Source organism: Camelus bactrianus, chromosome 30, assembly GCF_048773025.1.
Source record: "Camelus bactrianus isolate YW-2024 breed Bactrian camel chromosome 30, ASM4877302v1, whole genome shotgun sequence".
NCBI lineage: Eukaryota > Metazoa > Chordata > Mammalia > Artiodactyla > Camelidae > Camelus > Camelus bactrianus.
The window spans coordinates 8878100-8901545 of NC_133568.1; the positions used below are offsets into that span (position 1 = coordinate 8878100).

Sequence of the window (23446 nt, forward strand, 5' to 3'; positions counted from 1 at the left end):
CTGGCACATTTCTCAAACATGCCACTGAAAACTACTCTCTGCCTCTAGACTTGACCCAGAATTGCAGCAAACTGGAACAAGTGACTTATAAAGAAAGTGCAAAATACCTAGTGTTATTTGCTGTTCACAGCTTCCCGTGTAGGATTTCTGCACACAGATGGCTCCTCAGTACATTCAACCTACGACCTGAGTGGCTGAAATCCCATTTATACTCACCCCCAGGATCCTGTCAATTCCATTAGATAAGGTTTACCTGCACTAAAATCATACCACAAACTCACAGAATTTTGGAGTGGCGAGGACCCTACAGTTCACCATGAATCACTAACAGTGTGGCGACCTGCTAGTTGCTTAGCTTTCAAAGGCAAAACTCTAAGATACAGATCTTGCCTCCTGGGAGCTTATCATCTGTCAGTTTCGATTAAGAAGTAATCGACAGCAGGGCTCAGATGTCTGGTCTACGCTGTGGGCACCCAAGTGCCCTGAGAAGGAGAGGACTGCTGACTTAGAGCAGCTGCCCCAGGAGCAGGGTGGGGAGCACGGCAAGGCCATGAAAGATGCTTAATGTGCCTTAATACACGGGCCTGCTGGAGACCTCAAGGACATCACCTTACTGTCAGGGGCTGTACTGCTAATGACAGCACCGACGGTGCAGGGCTACTGCCAGGACCAAGGGCAGGAATGTGGGTGACAGCACCCAGCAAGGTGCCAGCCTCAGCCTGTGTGCTGAGCCAGAACCTCCCCAACCCCCAGATTCCAAAGCCCCATCAGGACCAGCTCCAGGGAGGATGCCCCTGGGGACTGGGCTCCGTAGGACAAGGAAAAGCTACAAGAGGTGGCCCGAGGACCACACAAGGGGGACGGCTGGGAGGACAGGTGAGTCATAGATACTTGAACTGGTTGGCTTCAGAGATGTTCATTGCCCATTTGCACATCTGGAGGCTCCTCCACCTGTCGAACAGCTCCGACTGCTTCACCCTTGGGAGTGGAGGACAGAGAGTATATGAAAAAGTAAATACAAATAAACAAAAACAAAGCAAAACAAACAAAGAGAGTGTGTGAAGGGCCAGGCCGGGCAGTGCCGTCATCCCCAGACACGCTTCCTTCCTGCTCCCCTTTAAGTCAAGTCCCAGGCTGGTCCTCAGTTAACCGTAGTTTCTAATTTGCTATGTTTGTGATCTCTAGCATCTGGGGCCTTGTGAGTTCCTAGAGATAACAAACCACTCTCCTGCAAGCATGCCTCCTCCACACACAACAGCCAATCCAGAGCCCCACCCTCGACCACCTCCTTTATGAACTGAGCCACTAGCCCCCTGCCCTAACCAGCCCAGGGCCAGGGATCAGACAACCAGCGGTGGTCCTTATGCCTCAGAGCCCAACAAAATTATTCAAACTAGCCAATCCTAAACATTTGTACTCCACCTTGTCCATTCCTTCCCATGAAAACCAAAATGAAGGGTCTCACCCATGCTTTCCCCTCACCCCTCCAGCCTCCTGACCAATCCTGGTGCTTCCCCATGAGTCCCTGCATGGTGTGCAGCGCCTCCTGTCTCTAGGGATCTGTGAACATAAGAACGTCTTCCTTCACGATAGTCATTTGTGTGTCTCACTATATGTGATCAAAATAAATCCCAGTACATTTTAAAACCTCCTTCCTTACATTCCCAGCCCCCAAGGGCCTACACAGTTCTCCCAGGAGCAGCTGCCTATAGAGGGCCTAAGACCACTTCCCTAACGGAAGGCCTGGAGATCACCCCGCACGGCGCTCAGCACGCAGTAGGGCTCATTACAAGGGCACGCCCTTCTCCTTCCCTCTTTTCAAGAGCAGGTCACTATTTCCAGTGACAGATATGAAGTGATGAGAAGTCTGAGACGTGCTCCTTTTGTCTCAACAAACCATCTGCAAGACTTTATGCCAGTTGGGTTTAGACATCTCAGCATCATGATATCCCAAAGCACTTCCTGGAAAGGGAATGTCCAAATCATGTAGGATTCTCGCATTCACTGAAACCAGCAAAAAGGATTGGATCACGGAACCCTTTCCCCTTTGAGCAATGCCTCTGGCTGGAGTTCTCAGGCATGCTGGGAGATACTAGATGGATTGCAAGTTCCTTAAAAGCAGAGCCATGACTTTTCTCTCCTGACTTCCCACAGTCCCCCTATCCTACGGTCAGGCATTCTACAGCTTTCCAGGGTCACCCAGCTGTGTCCCAGTTCAAAGCTGGCTGGCCTCGGGCACTGGTGCAGACAGGTGCTCTTTAAAGGAGGTCATTCTGGTGTGGTCATGAGTAGGGAAGTGAACAGATGCCAGGAGCTGGGTGTTACCAAAAAACTACCATAACTGTGGTTCTTACTCTGGGATCCACCGAAGGTCTTAAGAGAATCCATGAACCCTCTGAATTATAGGCAGAGTCCCATGTCTATCCACCTACGTGCACATCTTAGGGAAAATTTGAAGCTTTCTGTAAAAACTGCAAATACCCCAAAAAGGCAAATACTTAACTGTAAAGTAAGATCTGTGTCCCCTTTATAAAAGAAGGAAAGCTTACCATTGATGACAACTTAGATGAATCTGGTGGACATAACCCTAAGTGAAATAAGCTAGTCACAGAAGATCAAATATCGCGGGATTCCACGCATAGGAGGCATCCAAAATAGTCAATTTCATAGAAACAGAGCAGAATGACCATTACCGGGAGCTTGGGGAGGGGGAAATGAAGAGTTGCTGTTTGACAGGTTCACGGTTTCAGTTACGTAAGACGAGTAAGCTTAGGGATCCACTGTGCAACCCAGTGCCTGTAATTAATAATACTCCATTGCAGACTTACAATTTTGTTAAGAGGGCAGGTCTCGTGTAACAATTCTTACCACAATTGAAAAAAAAACTACCCAGATACATAATGCCTCGTCAGAGTGGTGAGTGCTATGAAGAAAAATGAAGCAGGAGTCTACAAGGATATATTGTACAACCCATCCTTTGGGGGAATTTAGTTAAAGATGGGTAGAAGCAAAATGAAGAAGTAAACTAAGAAAGAAGCAGCTATGGGTGAATCCAACCTCAGGAGGCAGAGAAGGGCAGTCTCGGGACAACGGCGTGTGACCCATCGAGAGAGCAGCCTGTCCAGGTTGGAGCGAGAGGCGGAAGGGAAACCCTGGGGGGAACGCCTGCTGGATGGAGAGGCAGGAAAAAAAAACACAGGACGTAACAGAGACAGAGAGCTCAAGAGGGAAAAGATGATCAGAAGCTCCAGGGAAAAGGGGGAAAAATGTACAAGGAGGTGGGATCCACTCTTTTCTGATCTTCAAATTTTCAAGTCAGCCTCTAGAGAAAACCCCCAAAAAGCTTGCTGTGGTTACAAATAGAACGTCAGTGGTACCAGCCTTGGCATTCTAAAGGTAAACTCACGGATGACAGAAGCCAGAGGCTGGATCAAAAAAGTTGGGGTAATTTTAATAGCCTCATCTTACAAAGTACAGGATCAAGAGGTAACCGCCAATATCTGGTAGAACAAGAAATAGGATACTTAGGCGATCTATAGATAGAAGAACTAAAAATAGCAGTACCCCTCACCGGAAATAGCGGGGAGGGTCTGGGCGGGTAAAGGAGCTGAATTCTCACCCACCAACGCAGGACATCCGTGAACGCTCAACGTGGCGAGCGTAGTACTGAGAGGTCAGGAGGTAATTACTGGAAGAAACAGCCAAGAGATGAAAGGAGCAGGATGGAGGAGACAGGGTAGGCCAGGGGGCGGCCGCTCTTTTATTACTACAAGCTTTGGTAATAATAAATTTAATAGTAATAATAGATTTTCTCTAGCCATGCCCAGGAGATGGTGATCATCTCATTCTCCTGCTTCTTTCTCCCCCTTTTCTTCCATGGCCTCTTGTGTTCCCACCTGGGTCTTGTCCACTCTCTTATTCATCTAACAAATGCGTCCTGAGCATGCGCAGGGTCAGACAGCAAGACTCAGAGAAGCCTGGGCACAAAGGGGCCTCCCAGCCCGGAGAGCCCTGCCCAGCCAGCCTGGCTCCCAGCCTCTGTCCTGGTCTCAGGAGCGGGCTCTGTGCAGGGCTCACCGCCCCAGAAAGACGGGGAAGGGGCGGCAGGAGAGGCCCCGGGCTCAGATCCCAGGCACGGCCTCCATCTGGGTGTGAGCAAAGAAGACATAGGATGATGAAAATTAATCGTAAATAATTTTTACAAATATTAGGGACAATGCGCTTTCATAACAAATCATCAGAATAACTCCCCGTGCATCTGACACTGTCAGGGAAGGAGGCCTTTTCCGTGCGGGAGTTTTCTGGCTGACTGATTTGTTCCCACTGATCGGAGCAATTTTGGATCAGAATCATTCCCGGATGAATCACACACCTCCTGGTCTCCTCATACAGAATGTTAGCTGACATCCATGCACTGAAGGGCCCCCGAGCACGTCCGTCCAGCCCGCTCCATTCACAGATGGAGATTTAACCTTTTCCCGATGACTCAGGGGCTCCTCCGTGAGCACCGGCCCTGGCTCTGGGCCAAAGCACAAGGAAGCCCACGGGTGCCGAGGCGGCATCAGAACCACTCGGAGCAGAGGTCATAAACGATGGGCACAAATGGCCAGGGGAAATGAGGTTCTCATCACACCCAAGAGTCGAGATTTAGGCTTGAAACAAAGGGCCAGGTAACCTCTAATATGGTCCCTAAATAGAAGCTGTGATAAGGACTATTAGGGGCTGGATTGTATGTCCCTCAAAATTCATATACTGAAGCCATAAACCCCAATATCTCAGAATGTGACTCTTTTTGGAAATAAGGTCTTTAAAGAGGCGGTTAGGCTACAATGACCTCACTAGGGTGGGCCCTAATCCAACATGACTGATGTCCTTGTAAGAAGGGGAAACTGGGACATAGCCAGGTGCAGAAGGAAGACCCTGGGGAGACAGAGGGAGAAGACGGCCACGTACCAGCCTAGGAGAGAGGCCTCGGGAGAAATGAACCCTGCCGACACCTTGATCTTAGACTTCCAGTCTCCAGAACTGTGAGAAAACAAAGTCCCGTTGTTTAAGCCCCCGGTCTGGGGTGCTTTGTTATGGTGGCCCTAGCTGACCCACACAGGGACTCACACTAACACCGAGAAAAGGGATGGGGCGGAGGGGGTGAGAGAAGGAGGGCCGGTTTGTAGGGTCCCTCAGTTACTTCACTGCAGTAGCCATGAAGAAACCGCCTGTAATCTATAATTCAAAAAATTGATCATTTACCCTTTGAAAACTCTAAGGTATGGTCTCCACGAGAGTGCTCTGGCCTTCCAGAGTGAGACACGGAAGGGCCTTAGAATTCTGAGAAGAGATGAAGGCTCTCCTGACTGAGGTCTGGGCAGCCGTCTCTGTCACTAAGTCACAGCCGCCCGGTGGAGTGTATCGAACGCCCATCACATCATACTCCCCGCCACCACCTGCCTGAAACCCTTCCCACGTTCCCACTGCCCTCGGATACAGACAAAAATCTAAATTCCGGTCTGCATTGCAAAGCTCCACACGGTCCAGCCCCACCTGCCCCTCCAGCGCCATGGCTTGTTTCCCCTTGACGCTGCACCCAGAGCCTGGGATGCAGCGGGCTCCCTCCCAGCACGGGTCTCTGTACAAACCGTCCCCTCCGTCTGGAACCCTCTCCGCCCAGCGAACTCCTCCCTCCCTCCACGGCGCGCTCAGCCCAGGGCGGGTGGGACTGATGGAGGGTGAGCTGCCTCTCGTGCTCCCCCTGCTCACAGACCCCAGGTCAGAAAAGGGACCGTGATCAACGCGGCTGATCCCCGCTGGACGTTTGCCCTTATCCCCAGAGCCTGCCTGCACCACTCTGCCCATGGAGTCTGTGAATGACAGGCCAGAAAAGCTGCTGCTGCCGGTTCCAGAAATGTAAGAAAGGGGAGGGAAGAGATGGGGGGCGCACATGAACCTTGACTGTGCTGCTGCAGATGTGCACGTGCGGCTACTTCCACACGTTACTGCAGCTAGTCTTTACTGCCACCCTTAAAAGTAGGCCACAGTGACCCCGTTTGTATAAGTAAGGAAAGGCTCAGAGAGGTTAAGTAACTTGTATAACGATGCAGAGCTGCTAAGGCCCAGAGTGGGCTTTGGATCCCAAGTCTGTCTGACCCCAAGCCTCAGGCTCGCTCAACGACCCACGTGAGCTGGAAATCAAATCTAACGGCTGAGAGAGGAGTGGCTCCTGCCTGTGGGCCGTGGACGGCAGTCCTGGGGATCCTGTCAGGAGCCCATGAGTCCACAGAAGCCCCCACACCCCCTGGCTCTGAATCAGCTCTGTTTCTTCCACCTCCAGACGCACCGTTGTCCCTTGAACAACATGTGGCTTGTCATCCTCCCTCCACGTCCAAGATTTCCCCGCAACGGCAGATTCAACCCCCACCCCCGGCCTCTGCAGCACCACTGACGTACTCCTTGAAAAACACCTGCATGTAAGTGGGCCCGTGCAGTTCAAACCCACATTGTTCAAGGGTCAATGGTAACGGCTTTCAAAGAAACACACGTCCTTTTGTGATAAACACGACACAAATTCCTCTAAACTCACAGCAGCCCTGCGAGGGAGGCACACACAGCACACTGACGTGGTTAGCCTGTAATAAGCGCTTCCTCGCCTGGACTGTGAAGGAGCCACGGTGATATACTGTTGAGTGCGGAGGGGGGAGCACAGTTCTCTTGTTATTTGTGTAAAAATAAAAAGGTAATAGATACCCACACGTAGGTGCCGGTTGGCACAGACTCTCTGGAAGGATGCTCAAGGATACATGGGTTGCCTCTGAGGAAAACTGGGGGGGGGGGGGGGCTGTGGGAAGGGAACTTCCTACTGTATACCTTTTGGCAACACTTGAATGCTTTCTCCTTTAAATAATCAAAAATTTAAAATTTTTTTTACCAAATAAAATTTTTAAAGGCGCTAGCAAGAGGGCAATGCTTCAGCCTGTACCACAAAGTACTGAATTTCAGGTGAGACGCTCCCATGCCCTCTTCGATCTCCATACAAGACGGGCCCAGTGATGACAATCGTGGAAACTGATAACTGAGCCGGAGACTGAAACGCCCAGTCACCAGAGGTGACCTTGCAAACTTGGCATTTTTCATAAAACATGCACAGTCATCCCTGCGTCCGGCCCTCCAAGGGCTCTCCAAACGCCAGAGGCCCCGAGAAGCAGACCTAATTCTTGCTCTGTTGTGATCCACCAAGTTTCCCGTCTCCTTGGGTGCGCCCAGCCCCGGCCCTGTTTCTGCCCGTCCCCACGTGCACCACCGGGCGCCCACCACCCACCCGCACTCACATGGAGAGCACCTTCACTTCCAAGATCTCGTGCCTCAGCTCCAGGCATCGCGTGGAGTTGTACTCGAAAGGGCCCTCGTAAAATTCAAAGTACCTGGGAACCAACAGGAACAGAGGTTACTGTGCAGAGAAGCGGCCAGACTTTCAGGGACTCTCGTTGGGAAGATGACGGTGGGGATGGGTGTTTGGTCAAATTAATAGAGCAAACCAGCCCACCCCAGCAGATGGCTGATAGGAGCCTGTCTCCAGGACCGCTGGGGCCCTCTAGCTTGATCACTGGATGGCTGATTACCCACAGCACCCCCCCTACCCGGGAGCATTTAGGGCATGAACCCATTTCAGTAAATCATGTCATTCGAAGCAGGTCTGGTTCCACGTGGGGGCCGAGAGGGAGAGAGAAGATGCTCTGGGCATGTTCTCATGAGCGCTCTTCCTGTGACCAGTCATTGATGGAGGCAGCCCTGGGAGTCAGGGCATGGAGGCTCCCGGCCTTCAGCCGGTCCTGCTCTTTCCTGCTCTTTTCTCCTTTCCTCTCCTCTTGGGAAAAGTGTCACACGACAACAGCCACAAGCAGAGCTGAAAAAGCACAAGGTGCTTTTCCTACTGTAAAGACCATTTCTGTTCCCATGAGCTCATTGATGCCCATGCTCACGCTGTGACGAGGTGAGACTGAGATTTCTCCCCATTTGGCAGCTGAGAAAACTGAGGCTAAACAGACGGCACTCCAGGTCTCGCTGTCAGGGCTGCGGAGCCAAGCCGTCTCCCACACCAGCTGGCTCCGGGCGTGTTAGAGCCACCCCCAGCAGAAGGGGGCCCCCACGCAGAGGCCAGATGCTCCCTCTCCTCCAAGCTCACTCTACCTGGAAGCATTCTTTTTTTTTTTTTAAGTACAGTTGATTTACAGTTTTATGTTAGTTTCAGGTATTCAGCCTGGCAATTCAATATTTTTGCAGATCATATTCCATTGTAGGTGATTACAAGGTAACGGGCACAATTCCCTGGGCTATACCGTATATCCCTGTGGCTTATCTATTTTATGTATAGTCATTTGTATCTGTTAATGCCGTATTCCTAATTTATCCCTCCCCCCACCCCTCTTTCCCTTGGTAACCACAGGTTTATTTTCTATAGCTGTCAGTCTGTTTCCGCTTTGCACACACAGTCATTTGTAGTATTTTTAAGATTCCACTTCTAAGTGATATATAGTATTTGTCTTTCTCTGTCTGACTCATTTCGCTTAGCATGATCAATGTTTATAGCCAGTGTGCCAGACCAGTGGTCACCACAAGCATCCAGAACAGGCCCTGGGAGTTAACTCACTGGCTTAGAGCCATGTAGGTGGCAGGTGGCAGAGCTGGGACAGGAAACGATGTGTAGGCACAAGACTGCTCTTATCCAGTTACCTACAGGACAGCTGGTGTCCCCTGGAAAGGGCCCTCTGGCCTCCCACAGCCACACCAGCCCAGGGAACACCTGCCCAACTACAGAGTAGGTGGAAGGTTCCTGCCAAGACAACAGTGAGCCCCGCCATGGAGGCAGAAGGCGGCCTCCGGGGCAGAGGCCAGGGGTACCCTCTCCTCACGGACTCTCTTTCTGGAGGCTGCCGGAAGATGCTGCAGCAGATTAGGCTGGGAGGGTGGGATCCCATGACAGCCCAGAATCAAGGATCCTGCAGGGTCAAGCCTGTCTAAACTTGGGTCAATGGCCTGTGGACAGGTAGCCCTGGAGAATCAGAAGTGAGGTGGGGCCCCAGGGCTGCTGCTGGGCCCTGAGAGCCACAACCAGGGAGTTAACATAAAGGCAGTCCTCAAGCATTTCCCACAAACCTTCCCAAAACGCGGAAGCAGCTGTTTCGCGTATATCCTCACACGCCGAACTTTACCTGCACAAACTTAACGTATGTGCTGCTTTAGAAATACTAAGATATTTACCCAATAAATTGACTTCTCTTTAAAATATTTGTATTTCAAATAATTTTTAAAATATAATTTCATACTTAATACTTTAAAATACTGTATTTGTAAGTGTTTGCTCTGTAATTTTAACATAATAGTTAATTTTTAAATATTATAATTACATATTTAAGAAATTTTTTAGGGGTTTTTTTTTTTTTTGGTCTTGTTTTGTTTTTTCTTTCTAATGGCATGGTTCTTGGAAACTGCAGTGGTGGCAGCACCTTCGAGATTATATCAGAGGTAGCAGCTTCCACGGTGGCCCAATTTCACAATGCAGTTTGGGGATGCATTCCTGGAAGCCAGCCTAGAGTCTTTCTTCAGCTTTCCCAATGAGTCTGTGCTAGCTATATCCTTAATAAATCCCTTTTTCAAAACAAAATAAGTAAATAAATCCCTTTTGCTTTGGCTAAAATGGATTCTGTTGTCTGCAACTGAGAACACGGTGTCAGTCTGGGGCCATAAGAAAGTCCATGACCTTGGCTGTAACTCATGTCATTTTTTCCAGTCACACAACGGTAGGTGAGGTCTGATGTCTTATCACAAAGATCATCGTTTGCAACCAGAGCCAATGACACTAACCCTTTTGGAATCCACTGGGTCATCTGAGGCCAGGATCTCAGGCTGCTACTAAGCTCCAAATTCTAAAGATGCAGAAAGATAATTAGGAGAAGACTTAGCCTAGGCTTCTCAGGGAGTTGGGGGACTTGCAGACACGTCTAGGATATGCCTCTAAACCAGCTGTGTGGCTTGGGGCAAATCACTTCCCCTCCCTGGGCCTCTTTTTTCTCCTCCTTAAAACAATCTGTTTGAACTAGGTGGTATCTAAAGGCCACCGGCACTAAAATCCAGCCCCAAGCTTCCCTTGGCAGCTGCCACTCACTTACCAAGCCAGAGCAATACAATGAATTAACAATCCACAGACAGGAGGAAGACATTCTCAAAGGAAGTTAAGACCAAGCAGCATCTCCTTGTGATCAGCCAGCCCCTCCATCGCCTTCACAAGGCTGGGCCAGCCTTACCTCTGCCAGCCTCCACTCAGTCTCCCTTTTTCCTGAATCCTCAACATTACTCATATACTCATCACTGGGCGGTTCAATGATCCCAAAAGGTCTTGGGCAATGTATCTGGTGGCTTTCAGGCGGATAGGATTTCAGAATAAGGTTCACATCCCTTCTTTGCCCCTCATTAGCCAACTTAGGTCCATCACTTTCCTGAGCTTCAGTTTCCTTATTTGCAAAATCAGCATAAAAATGCAGTACACGTGTGATGGGGCTGAGATTAGGATATAGATGAGAATCTCGGAGAGAGCACCAGTGCAGTGCCTGGCACACGGGAAATGTCCATCCCCCTCTCCCCCTTTCTCCTGCCACTGAAGGACAAGCACTGCCAGCGGATGCCCAGGGAGCCAGGGACTTGCTTCTGGTCCCTCAGCAGGCTGATGGCAGAGCTGAGTCAGAGACGGATAACTCAGGAAGTTCTCCACCATCTGGATTGTCTGCCTTCCTCCTTCTGCTGCTATTAGTAAACCTCTCCCCTGCCACCCTGAGGATAAAGCCCACGCTGAGCTCTGCTTGGACGTGGGGATGTCCTTACTCACCCATCTCTGCTGCAGACTCCCTGGATTAACTATATGTTTCTCATGCTTTGATATCTGGGGCCCTACTGGCCCCGGAGAGACTGCCTCTCCCAAAGCTGGCCAATTCCTAGAGATGGTAACTAGGCTATGAGCACACCTTTCATATGCAAACCAACCAATCCAGAGCTTACACTCTGCCACCAACACCTCCTCTCACACCCAAGACCACTTATCCGCTTGCCCGAATCATCCCAGGGCCAGCTTGAGAAAGCCTTCTGCCCCAAAGTCCACTGGAATTACTCAAACTAGCCAATCTTAAGCCTGTAAACTCTGCCTCATCCGTTTCTTCCACAGAAACCACAGTAAAGGCTCTCGGCCACTATTCCCTCCCCTCCCCTCCTTCTGCTTCTTTACTGCCTCTGGTGCTTCCCCATGTGGCCCTACACGGCACGGCACACTTCCGGTTTCTTGGCATCTGTTTCTTTGCTTTTGAGAGGCTGTGCTGCTCCATCTCAGTCCCTAAAGATGAATGACTTGAGGAAATAAGCCTGCAAGAAGCACTGCCACCTTGGGTCACCCCTTGATTCGGCTTCTGACGGGAGGCCAAAGGACTGCATTCTGGAGGAAGTCACAGAGATCCCTGTTTGGTCTGGATACCGACCATTATGCAGACGTACACACAATGTTTACTTTTTTTGTATGTAATGAAATGAGAAGATGCTCTCAAGATAATGTTGAGTGAAAAAAGCAAGTTATAAAACTATGATCTCCCCCCAAAATTATATATATAGATATATGGGAACGTGTGGGAAAAGGGGAGGACTGCAACAAAATATTAATAATACGCTTCTCTGAGTAATGGGATTATGAGTGATTTTAAAAATAGTTTTTATAAGTTTTGTAAGTTTTCTGTAATGGGTTATGACTCTTCTTATTGGAAGTCACTAACAAGTAAATGCCCTTTCATTTTAAATCAAGGATCTTTCTCTAAATATCTCAAGCTTTTCTTTGAGCTGCTAGAAGGTCGGGAGAAGCAGATTCTCCAAGATTCTTAACGCCATGAGTCTCTCAAGGTGAGTTAGGGACTGACTCTTCTTTCAATTCTGGAAAGACGATCTCTACCCAGCTCAAAGGGGAGGGGATGCTGGCGTCACGTTCGGGCACCTCACAGGTATAAATAGTCCCAGGCGGTCAGATCAGGAGCCCGGCACATCTCAGATGCCACTTGGCTTCCGGCGGCCAAGTCCGGTGCTGGCACCAGGCAGCATCCATCCTGCCCCAGTCTCTGTGCCCTCCAGGATGTGGGAGGCAGGGCTGGGGAGCACCGGCTGCCCACTCAGCAGGTGACGGCCCTCACTAAGGGAGAAGACAAATGCAGGCGTGACCGCAACGGTTCTGAACGCTGGGTCCCCTCCTCCCACGCAGGCTTGGGCTTCAGCTTTGCAGGTTGAGAAGGGTTCATTTCAACATGCACAGGGTCCAGTGTGCAGTCTGGAACTGTCATTCCGACCAGCCCTTCCACGTGAGCCTGCCCCATAGAGGGCTCCCCTGTCAGCCTGATGCTGCCTCAAGAGCTCCTTTAGGACCATGGGATCTTCCTCCAGGGCCACAATACTTTGAGCCTTAGCAGCCACTGGTTGGTCCAAGATGAAGCCAATACATTCAGCTTTCTATAGAACACGCCCCTTTCATCCCCAGATACTGATGGTGTTCAAGAAAACAGGAGCCCAGGGAGGTCCTGGGTGTCGAGCCAAGAGCACACCTATTTGACTCCCACCAGCCCCAGGAGCAGGGAGCTGAGCCAGCTCAGCAAAGTGAACCCCTGGGCTCCTGTCAAGCCTGGTGCAGAGTCTCAGAGAACGGAGTAGTTTATTTATTCCACACTGGGTAGGGACAGCATGGGTATGGCACCTCTGGGCAAATTAGGAAAGAGCACCTTTTTCTCCAGGTGAATTAAGCCACATGCCAGGCACGTGGCCAGTCAAGTCAGAGAGCTGGATTTCAGCTCCACTTGGCTAGATACCTTTGTGCAGTGCCCACCTTGCACAACTGTATGTGGCAGCCTGATACTGGATCCTTTAACTTTGCCTCGTTTAATCCTCCCAGCAGCCCTATGAAAGAGGCATTATTTCCCCATTTTATCCCAGAGACTCAGGCTATAAGAGGTAAAGTAACTTGTCTAAAGTCATTCAGTCAATGAATGGAGATACCAGAAAAGGAACCTCGGGTTTTCAAGAACCCAGAACCTTCATTCTTAGTCACCTCAGTGCACCCCCTCTCCCTGGCTCTGACAGCCACGATCATCTAGGGGGTTCTCAGTGAGCAGCCCCCTCCCCTCCCCGAGGCCAACAGCCCTGCAGAGAGCTCAGGGCTATTTTAGAGCCAGAACAGCTGTCATCTCAAGCTAGCCTGCTAACCGTCAGAGCAAACGCACAGAAATCAGAGTCTGAAAATCACAGCCTGACGACTCAAAAGACTGGAGTGTCTGCTCACATCGGGACAGGGAGAAGCGAGGCGGACTCAGCTGTTAACAACGGCAGGTCACAGCTGCCAGGAGACACCACCCCTCGGGCTGGTGGAGCGGCCTGGCTCAGACCCCTGCCTGGACCAGGCCCTCTCTGGGTCATGGTTTCTTCACGTGTCCACAGGAACCCCCAGAGCTGTTTGGAGAAATCAGAGCTGAAAGCTACACAGCCTGATGTTCGGAGCGCAGTGATTAATCTGCTCCTGCTGTGAACCTCACTGGAGTGCCACTCCTGGCACCGGGTGGGGGCTGGGGGGCCAGGGGCAAAGCCTCAGGCCGACACTCCTTCTCCCAGTATCTAGCACATCCCCTGCAAGAGGGCATACGCGGCGGCCTTATTTTCTGGGCCAGACCAGGGAGCCCTAAAAAGCTCCCCTTTGTAAAATTCGGCTAAGTGGCCTGAGGCCGCCATGCATCTAAACTGGCACTGGTCAAACTTCCACACACACACACGGTCCCTCTGCTCCTGGTGGCCTTCGACCACCCCCTACCCCAGCCGCCCAAGCCAAGAGCTGCACCCTAGTGGCCTCTTCCTACTTCATCTCCCACCCTGCCTCCCTCCTTCGAAGCCCTCTTCTCCATCCCAGTGACGGGCACGTGCGTCACTTTTCACTCTGCCTGGAATGCTCTTCCTGGCTGTGTGTTCCTAGTTATTACCTGCTCATCCATCAGAGGTCAGCCGAGGTGTCGGATTGCTTTGGCAGCCTTCCCTGCCTCCCCCGTCTCTGCCCACAGCCCCCGGGCACACCTCCAGCCCAGCCCTTCCGACACTGGATTACAGACAGCTCCTCCACTGCCTGTCCGTACCCCTCAGAGGACGGCTCTTCTCCTTTCACTCATTGAAGATTTACTGATCCACTACCAGGTGCCAGATACTGTTTGTGGCCAGGAAACAGTGGTGACCAAGCCAGACAAAACCCTCACCCTTGTGGACTTCCGTGAGAAGAGACAAAATATTCATTCAACACAGTGCCAAGCAGTGATGAGCTCCATGAAAGTAAAGCAGGACAGGGGATGGGAGGGTGCCTGGAAGGGCGAAGGGAGGCCAAGGAAGGCTGCGGGGACAGCGGCAGCAGGGGCGGCGGGGAGGTGAGAGGGCTCGAGGTCAGAGAGGTGAGCAACGCTAGGTTAGGCTGGCCTTGTGGGCCACCCAATCCAGCAGAGCGTACAAGCAGGAGAATAACATGATGTGGTTTAAAAGTTCCCTTCTAGCTGCTGTAGGGAGAACGACTGTAAAGAGAGAGGAAACAGGGAGACCGGAGACGATGACGGCGGCGTGAGAAGGTGGTGGGCTGCAAAGCGGGTGGGGAGGAGACAGACCGGGAAACAGACTAGGGGTAGGACCAGCAGGACAAGCTGATGGCAACATTTAGAAAGTGAAAGAGAAGAGACAGAAGTCAACACCACATCTTAGGATTTTAGCTTGGACAACCAGTTGGATCATGGAGCCACTGAAGGAGGTGGAAATGATGGAGATGAATGGGTTTGGGTGCGAGTTCTCTGGCCATGTAAAGCTGGCTGTGACTCTCAGACACCCAAGAGCAGACAGGTGAGGAAGTCAAATACACACATCTGGAGCCCAGTACAGAGGTCACAGCTGGAGATACACATCCCAGAGTCGAGGGATGAAGGCCTCGGTAAGATCCCCAGGACAGAGAGCAAACAGAGGGGAGAAGGAAGAAGCCGGAGGGTAAGCCCGTGGTCAGCAACGACATCAGGCGGTGGCAGGAGAGAAGGAGCCAGCCATGGAGACTGGAAAGGAAGGCCTTGGGGAGGCAGGAAAACTGAGAGCTCTATAGCATGGACGACCAGAGCAGAGAGCGTTTCCAAGACAGAAGCATCAGCTCCGTCCAATGCTAATGGGGGCCAAGGAAGAGAAACATGGGGAAAGCCCCACAGATCTAGCAACCAGGAGGTCATCAGTGACCTTGAAAGAGCAGACTCAGGGATGCAGGGAGGCAGAAGTAGAAGATGCTGGAGGTGGAGAATTGGAAGGCTCAATGTGAAGGGGTGAGTGGGTGCAACGGGTTGAATGTGTGTTCCCCCCTAAATTCAGATGCTGAAATCCTAATCTCCAAGGTGATGGGATCAGGAGGTGGGGCCTTTGGGAGAGAATTAGGTTATGAGGGTGGAGCCCCCAGGAGTGGGATTAGTGCCCTTATAAAAGGAGGCTCTGGAGAGCTCCCTCGCCCCTTCCACCAGGTGAGGACACAGTGGAGAGGTGGCAGTCTGTCACCTGGAAGAGCATACTCACCAGCACCCGACCATGCTGGGACCCTGCCCTCAGACTTCCAGCCTCCAGAACCATGAGAAATGAGTCTTATTTATAAATCTCCTGGTCTGAGGTATTTTGTTATCACCACCTGCACAGACTAAGACAGTGAGCGTGTGGAGAGCTGGTCTCGGGTGAGGCGGCGAGAATGGGACTCCCTGACGTGGGGAGGAATGGCTGGAGGAAGCAGACAGACTTACTTGTTCTGTGAGGTGCCAAAGGAGAAACCTAGGAGCCCCAGCTGAGCATGGAGGCGGGAGGTTCTCAGTCCACCTGGGGAAGCCTGTGCGGTGGAGGACAGCCTCCTTGTGAGGCTCTGGGAGCCCCACTGCCCACTGTCCCAACACGGTCTTCACGGCCACTGAGGAAGGGGGCACAGGCTATGCATGGCTACACGGAGTGGACAACTGGACAGCCTCGGGCCTCACCTCTGAGAGGCCCCTAAGTGACCCCCAGGTGGACACTGGTCCTCCCAGCCCGACCCCAGCCCCCTTTTCCTTTCCATTCTCCCTCCTTTCTGCAGCCTCCTGCCTTTGCTGAGTGACTGGGATATAATTCTTGACAGTGGTCCAGGAGGCAGGAAGCACGGGAGCCGTGAAGAAGGAGAGGAGGTGAACGGGTGATGGCGGCTGAAGGGAGAACAGAGGGATGGGGAGCTGCCCTGGGATGAGGAGCGGTGAGGCCCACGATCACCCAGTGTGGAAACCAGGCCCCGAGGGAGCGCCTCCTGTCCAGCTGTGAGCCCACTCAGGGGACCCCACATGTGACCAAACATGGTGGGAGCTTCACAGGGGAGGAAACTGAGGCACAGAAAGGTTCATGCAAGTGGTTATTGGCCCAAAAGACTCAATCCAGACTCAACTAAGGGCCACAAAGCTCAGGGGCCAGGGGAGCTCATGGAACGACACCACAGCAGCCTCCTGTGTCCTGCACCGGGGGCCCTCATGGCGCGTGTGGGAGGAAAGGGGGAGCCGCGCCACCTTGGATGGAGCCCAAGAGCTCTGGCTACTTACTCATGTCCTTTTCCGTAGAAGTGAAAACTGACCAGAAGGGCTTAGGCTACGCCAGCCCGCACCCACAACCCCACCCATCTCAGCTGCCACCAGACCTCTAAGTCCACCATGGCATAGTCTTTCCCTTGGGCTAACCTTGCCAGCAAGGGCTCCTCTTTGAAATGCCAAATCCCCAGCAGCAAAGGGAGGGAAGCATTTTTCAGTGATAATCAGAAAAGCACTGAGCATAGAGGCTGGCACTGGGGGAGGACACGGAAGATGAAAAATGGGAACGAGATAGGAGAGGAGAGGATGAGAGACCCTGAATCGGCTACGACGCTAAATGGCAACAGTGAGGCCACGTGTGCATGTAATCACCTACTTAAATCAATACGGCCATTTTATTATAGTCTAAGAGCCAGGACTGAGGGCAGGAACAGATGGTGTGAGAGCACTTGGCAAGGACAGAGAAGGAGACCTGACCCAACCCTACCCCGGATGGTCTGTCCGCAGCCCAGAAACAAAAGTCCCTCCGTCGCACGTGGCCCGTTAGTGCTGGGACTCGGAGCCACGCCGCACGGGGTGTGTTCCAGTTCCCCCACCCACCGCCATCCGGAAGTGGGGACTCAGTATCTCATCTGTAAAATGGGGGCCATGACAGTACCCACCTCAGAGGTCTGAGGATTAAACGCAGTAATACGTGTCAGGTGCCCAGCGCCATGCCTGGCACCCAGGCAGCCCCCAGTAGCACCTGGCCACGGGTACCACCCGTCCGCATCCGAGCCAAGTCTCGCCCCTCTGCGGAAGCGCCTCTGACTTCCGCACTAGGTAGGCTCTCGGAACACTCACCATCTGTATCACCCAGTTTGTTCCCTAATTATGCACTGCCTTGAAACAATCAGAGAACAACTCAATACGGCATAATAAAGAGCTCAGCTGAATTCAGTCAAGTTCTTTCCATCTCTGAAGCATGACAATTCCATACCCCATATTGTCCAGTACATGCTAGACCTCAACCCAGAGAGAAGGGCTCTGGCTTTTTTTTTTTTTAATTTTTTTTCTTTTACGGAAGGAGATGATTATGTTTTTATTAATTTTCTCTGATGGAGCTTCTGGGGATTGAACTCAGGACCTCATGCATGCTAAGCACGCGTTTTACCATTGAGCTACCCCCGGCTCTGGCTTTGACACTCACTCAGCCCGCTCTTCTGCTGAGCAAAGAGGCTCTTGGGTCACTGGCTTGAGGCCCCGTCTTTACTCCTGTGTTTGACGCTACCCTTCCACATGGATAGTCCCCCGCACCTCAACCGGAAGCCCAGCAGCACAGGGGGAATGCTGTCCCGGGGACAGGCAGCTCAGGCGGGAGGCAGTCTGGGCCAGCTCGGCCCTAGACTTCAGAGAGAAGCATTTCTTGAGCTGTCTTTGCAAACTACCTCCTGACATTACATCCCAGACCGGGAGGGCCAAGGCTGTGTGGAACCTGGGAGAAGGGACCGATGAGGCCAGCCCGCCAGGCCATCTGTGGACGTGTGTGAAGCTGGAGAGTCCGGAGAGCCCTGAAGCTGCATGCACGGGGCGGTCCAGCCCGGTTCTCCAGGGCGGGAGGCTCCTGGGGGTTGGGGGATGCCCGAGCAAACACAGAGGGGCTCATGTGCACTTGCTGGAGAGTTCTCAGGTGTGTAATGATAGAAACAGCCCCTCCGTGCAGACACATCTCACAGAAGGTGGAGTTAAAGGGGCTATCGGGGAAGGCTTCAAGTAGGAGGCGGGGTAAGCAGTGGATACTGGCGGGAGGATAAGGACTTGGATGCGGAGCAGCATCCAGTTGGCAGAAACTGAATGAGCTGTTGCTACAAGCCAGGCTGACAGCACCTGGGGGACCCCTGCCTCAGCTGCCCTCAGCCCCTGTGGCTGGGGTTCCTTTCTCTGGGATGTCTTGAGGCAGCGGAGGCGATGCTGCCTGCCCACTTCGCAGGACAGAGCCCACCACGGGTGCTGTGCCTCCCTTGCCCTCCTGGCGGTGGGTGGGTGGGGGGTCAAAGCAATGAGTTGGTAGGACAAGCGCTCCCGCCCCACATCCCCTCCCCATCATGGACCCTTCCAGAATTGCCAGGCTCAGTGGGGGGAGGAGGGGCAGTCAGTTACTGCAGAGGTATATCACCCACCCTCACTGCCATCTGTTTTTCTACATCCCCTCCCCTTCAGTCTCCCCTTTTCCACCCTGCCACCCAGAACCCTCAGACTACCTTACTACCTGCCCTTTTCAAGAGAAAACATTTGCTGATCATTCCATGCTGTGAATGAGTTTATGATTTCAAAGTGTTTCCCATCCCAGGGATTAGTCTTCAAAGACAGAGCCAGGAGAAAAGAAGGTTCAATCCAAAGGAATAAATCTCTAAAGGACACTGACACTGAAGTTTGCTTTCTTACCATTAGTCTTTACTATGTCCCTGCTTAATTAATTAGGTTTACTTTTAATAGAGGTACTGGGGATTGAACTCAGGACCTTGTGCATGCTAAGCAGGCATTCCAACACTGAGCTGTATCCTCCCCGCCCTTAATTCATTCTCTTATTCAGTTAACATTCACCGAGCAGGTGCCATCGTGGGCACCGGAAATTCAAAGACAGAAAAAGCACACTCACCGTCTAGGTGGGGAGACAGAAACAAAAACACAATCTGAACATGATGAGAAGAGTCTCCAAAGACATTCCTGCTCCTTCAACAGGAGCATTTGCTGATTAACAATTACTCCTACCTGCTCGCTAAAGGACGCTAATTGGACGACACTTTTAGACCTAGTCTGAAATTAGCAAAGCTCCATGTCAGTGTGTATTTTATAACTCACACACTTTCCAATTCAGCCTGGACTTCCCCCAGCTCACCTCCAAAGACCTGACCACAACCTTTATGAGCACCACCTAGCCTGGATTTTCTTTGTAGTCCCATTTGGAGTGTTCCAGACCGATCATTTATTTGCACTTTCTCCAAGTGGCTCCTGGCTGAATACACAATTATGAGTCATCGCTTTTTTGGCCCCTCTTTATCCTGTTATGTATGGTACCTCCTGACTTCCTTCCAACAGTGTTAATAATAAATGATGTCAAGTTGAACACACTTCAACACACCACACAGCTATAGATAGCAACGCATGGCATGCGCTGAATTATTCAGTCAGTGAATAATACCACAAAGTTCACCCTGTATTCCAGGCACGGAGACCTGTCGGCTGGGATGATGCACTTTCATTCTGGAGAGCCCTTTCCCCCAAGCCCTGTGCATCCGTTACCAGGAGCCGTCCTGCCCATTTTAAAGATGGCAGCAGCTGCCCCCATGCCGAAGAAAAGACTCTCCAACATACGGGTCAGTTCTGATCATGTTATGCATTATTTCCCACGTGTGGGAAATACATGTTGTGTTTTCTCACATATGTGGGAATCTGAGTTGGAAGTGTTCCAGGAGCACATGGCAGGTGTGGTCACCCCGCTTATTCCTTGACCAAGGGAGCTCTTGGTCAAATGGTGGCTCTCGGAAGGAAATCAGCTCAGGTGGTGGTGATGCTGCAGAAAGGGCCCGGACAGAGGTCAGCGGGTCTCTGACCCTGAGGGGTCCCAGGAAGCAGGGAAGGGGAGGCTGGCCTGAGTCGCCGAGAGAGGGAGACAGAATAAAGGGAAAGGGAGACGAGAGGAAGGAAACAGGGACTGAGACAGAAGAGTGGACCAAGAAAGGGTGGCAGAAAGAAAGGGAGAGGAAAGAACAGGTAGGTCGAGAGAGGTAGAGAAATTAGAGAGAAAACTGCAGGAAAAGGATAAAGAGACAAAAGCTGCTGGCAGTAGGAAAAATGAAAAAGAGATTTCATGCAGCGATCTCAGCCCCTGCCCAGGATATCTGCCCAGAATGGCCCAGAATAGCCTCCCGGGGCCTGTCCTGTCTTACTCAGTTGATCAGCATTTTCTAGCCAAAACCTCTCAGTGGGCCCTTCAGGGAAACCTTCCCAGGGAGACAGACACCTGCAGACTTACCTAGACCCCTCGCCACCCAAGTGGGCGGGTCACACAGCAGAAGGGCCAACACTGGAGATGCGACATATGGAACAGACAACTCTGGACTTGTCACTCGCACTGGATGACATCCCAGGGGCCAAGCGGCTGGCCAGGGCTCCCACTACACATATTTGGAAAGAACTGGGTTCCTAAAAAGCCAGAATAAGGCCCCGATCCCAGGCCACAGCCCCCGGCCACCCCCCGTGGCCACCCCCACACCCCAAGGCCTGTCTGTGGACACCTCCCCCACTGGCTTCTGACATTGGAGCCACATCTTTTCTTTTTCAAAGCACTGAACAAAATCACACATATTGAGGTCCCTGAAAAACACACTGCTTCTCTTCTGCGGGGTCAATTTGATGTTTTGGTGTCAAAATTAAGAGCAACGAAAACTCAAGCCTCTTTCCCAGGGAAATCGATCTGAGAGTTAGCCTGTACTGAGAAACGCAAAATTAAGGAACAGAAAAACTTAGCCCCAGGAAACCCTTAGCTGGCAGGTCCCAGCCTTAGCCAGCTCCAAGGAGAGAGAGCATGCCGCCTTGTCCGAAAAAAATTCCCACAGTGCCTGCCCCCACCCCACCTCGGCCCCCCACAATGAGTGTGCCCCACCTGAGAACATCCCATTTTCACTCGTTCTACAAATATTTCTTGAACTCCTACTCTTGACTATACTGAGTGCCCTTAATTACTGATTTTAGTTCCAAACACTACAGCAAATCAAGAAATATCCACGTGATGGTATGAATGTCAAATCTCAGCACTGTATGTTGATGAAAGGTTCTTCCCCAGCCAAGGTCAGCCTCGCCTGTGGGCAGAGGAGGGGCGGCCTGTGCAGTGGGAATTCAGAGAAGCAGGGAGCCCACGGCCCTCACCCACCACCCCGATGCCACCCCCTACACACCCACACACACCTGCGGGCTGATACCCAAAACCCTTCCAGCAGGGATGGAATGTTGCCCTCGTCTCAAATAGAGCCTTGAGAGCCTGAGACTCCCGCTCCAAGCCCCTACTCCAAAAGAGAGGGGTCAGTAAGACCCTGCTTTGTCTGGTTGGGTCCTAGCCCTCACCCCTCCTGTCAAAGGAGACAAGGTGGGATCCCAAGGTGCAGTGAGCTCTGGGCCACTGAGGGCAGCTTCTCTGAGGGCAGCTGCGGTGGGGGGGGACGGGGGGCAGCGGGGGGCAGGGGGCAGGGGCTGCGGGGTCACCCCGGGATGAGCGTCCCCCTCCCTGGTCGTTCGCCGGGGTCTGTACCTGGAGCTGGAGTCACTGCCGCTCTGCACTGCTGGGTCGTCCGTGACATTAAAGAGCCCCGTCCAATTGGCCAGCTGGTCGCCACTCTGCCAACCAAACTGGAGGCCTCTGGCAAGAGAACGAGGCAGTCGGTACTCACGCTCACGTGCTGGGTCAGCCTGTCACCAGAGAAAACATTCTGGTGTGTGCCAAGTGACACATCGCCTTTAGTGGAGACAAGAGTGATGTCCAACCAGAAGGAAGACGGTAACAAACCAAGGCGCTGTGCAGTCTTCCCTGCTCATCTACATCAGTGCCCCCTTTCACCTTTGCCAGGGCGGGGTTACCCATCGTGCACGCAGGGAAACTGAGGCTTGGCGACATCTGGGTCACCGAGCTCTCCAACTCCCTAGCTGGTGCATCCCGCAATTCCCACCTCTGGACACTCACACCGGAAGAGCTCTAGCTCGCCATCACTGCGACGTCCTCCGAGGTCAGACGCACGGCAACGCTTTTAATGAGATCTAGTTTTCCATCACGTAAGGACACTCCTCCTGGTTTACAATGATGGACTCAACACACGTGGTTCTTTCCGCTCCCTCCCCCAAACCGGACTGAAATAGCAGCAAAGGCATAAATAAGGGTCGGAGCATGAGGAGGAGGCACAGAAGGGGGGTAGCGGGAACATTTTGGAAGATGAAAAGCAGATGGGTAATTAATTGCCTTAGACCAGAGAAGGAAGGATACTAATTGCCTATAAGAAGCAAATCTATTCTCCAGGCACAACTCGGGAATTCGCGGTGCCAGGGGCCACTGAAGGTGGGACTGCAGGCAGGAGGACTGCTTTCGGTTTGTATGCAGAGCATCAGACACGCCCACCTCCACACACCCAAGCCCCCTTCCTTGAGCCTGAGCAGTCTGGGCCCTCCCTCTGCCCACCGTCAGATGTCAGGAGGCTTGCTCTCGGGGAAGCTGACCCAGAGAAACTCTGCACTGTCGTCCTCATACGTGGAGACACTAGACTGCAAACCACTGGGCTGACCTGAAAGCCGGCCTACTGAGCATGCCTGGTCCCAGCCACCCGGCCTCACGGAGGGAAACTGACCAGCGCAAAAGAAACGGCTACAGAGGAAAGGGCGGGGGGCTGCCCCATCACCCAAGCACGGGCTTTCTCAACCTGCGGCCACTGACATTTGAGCTGCACGTTCCTTGTTGTGGGGCTGTCCTGTGCACCCCTGGTTTAGCAGCACCCCTGGTCTCTCATCTCTGATGCCAGCCCCACCTCATCCCCTACCCTCTTGCTGTGATGACACAAAATGACTCCAGCCATTGCCAAGTGTCCTCTGGGGGGAATCGCCCCAGGTGAGAACCACAGCCCACCACACACAGCTCCAGTGCACCGTCTAGAGACGGGCTTGCCCTTAAATGGGAGTGTTAAACAGCTGTTAAAGACCCCGGCACGTTCGGTAGGCTTTAACTTGAAAGTAGACAATAAAACCAACAAAAATAAAACAATTAAACCCCTAAAATTCCTTTA

General features: G+C 52.2%; 1 protein-coding gene across 6 annotated transcripts in view; it reads right to left on the reverse strand.

Moving 5' to 3' along the window:
• ST8SIA5 (ST8 alpha-N-acetyl-neuraminide alpha-2,8-sialyltransferase 5) overlaps positions 1-23446 on the reverse strand; it is a 61484-nt gene that overhangs the window by 19324 nt on the left and 18714 nt on the right. For 3 of the 6 annotated variants that reach the window (XR_012503274.1, XM_074355164.1, XM_074355166.1), the window contains exons 2-4: positions 21931-22038; positions 7320-7412; positions 892-978 (exon numbers count right to left, since the gene is read on the reverse strand). Coding sequence is in view for 5 of the 6 variants with exons in the window: in XM_074355164.1 (XP_074211265.1) it covers positions 892-978; positions 7320-7412; positions 21931-22038 (288 nt within the window). In the remaining variant the exon portion in view is untranslated. Of the gene's footprint in view, positions 1-891; positions 979-7319; positions 7413-20658; positions 20801-21930; positions 22089-23446 lie in introns of all 6 variants that reach the window. The other 3 variants (XM_074355165.1, XM_074355167.1, XM_074355168.1) reach the window with 2 other exon arrangements.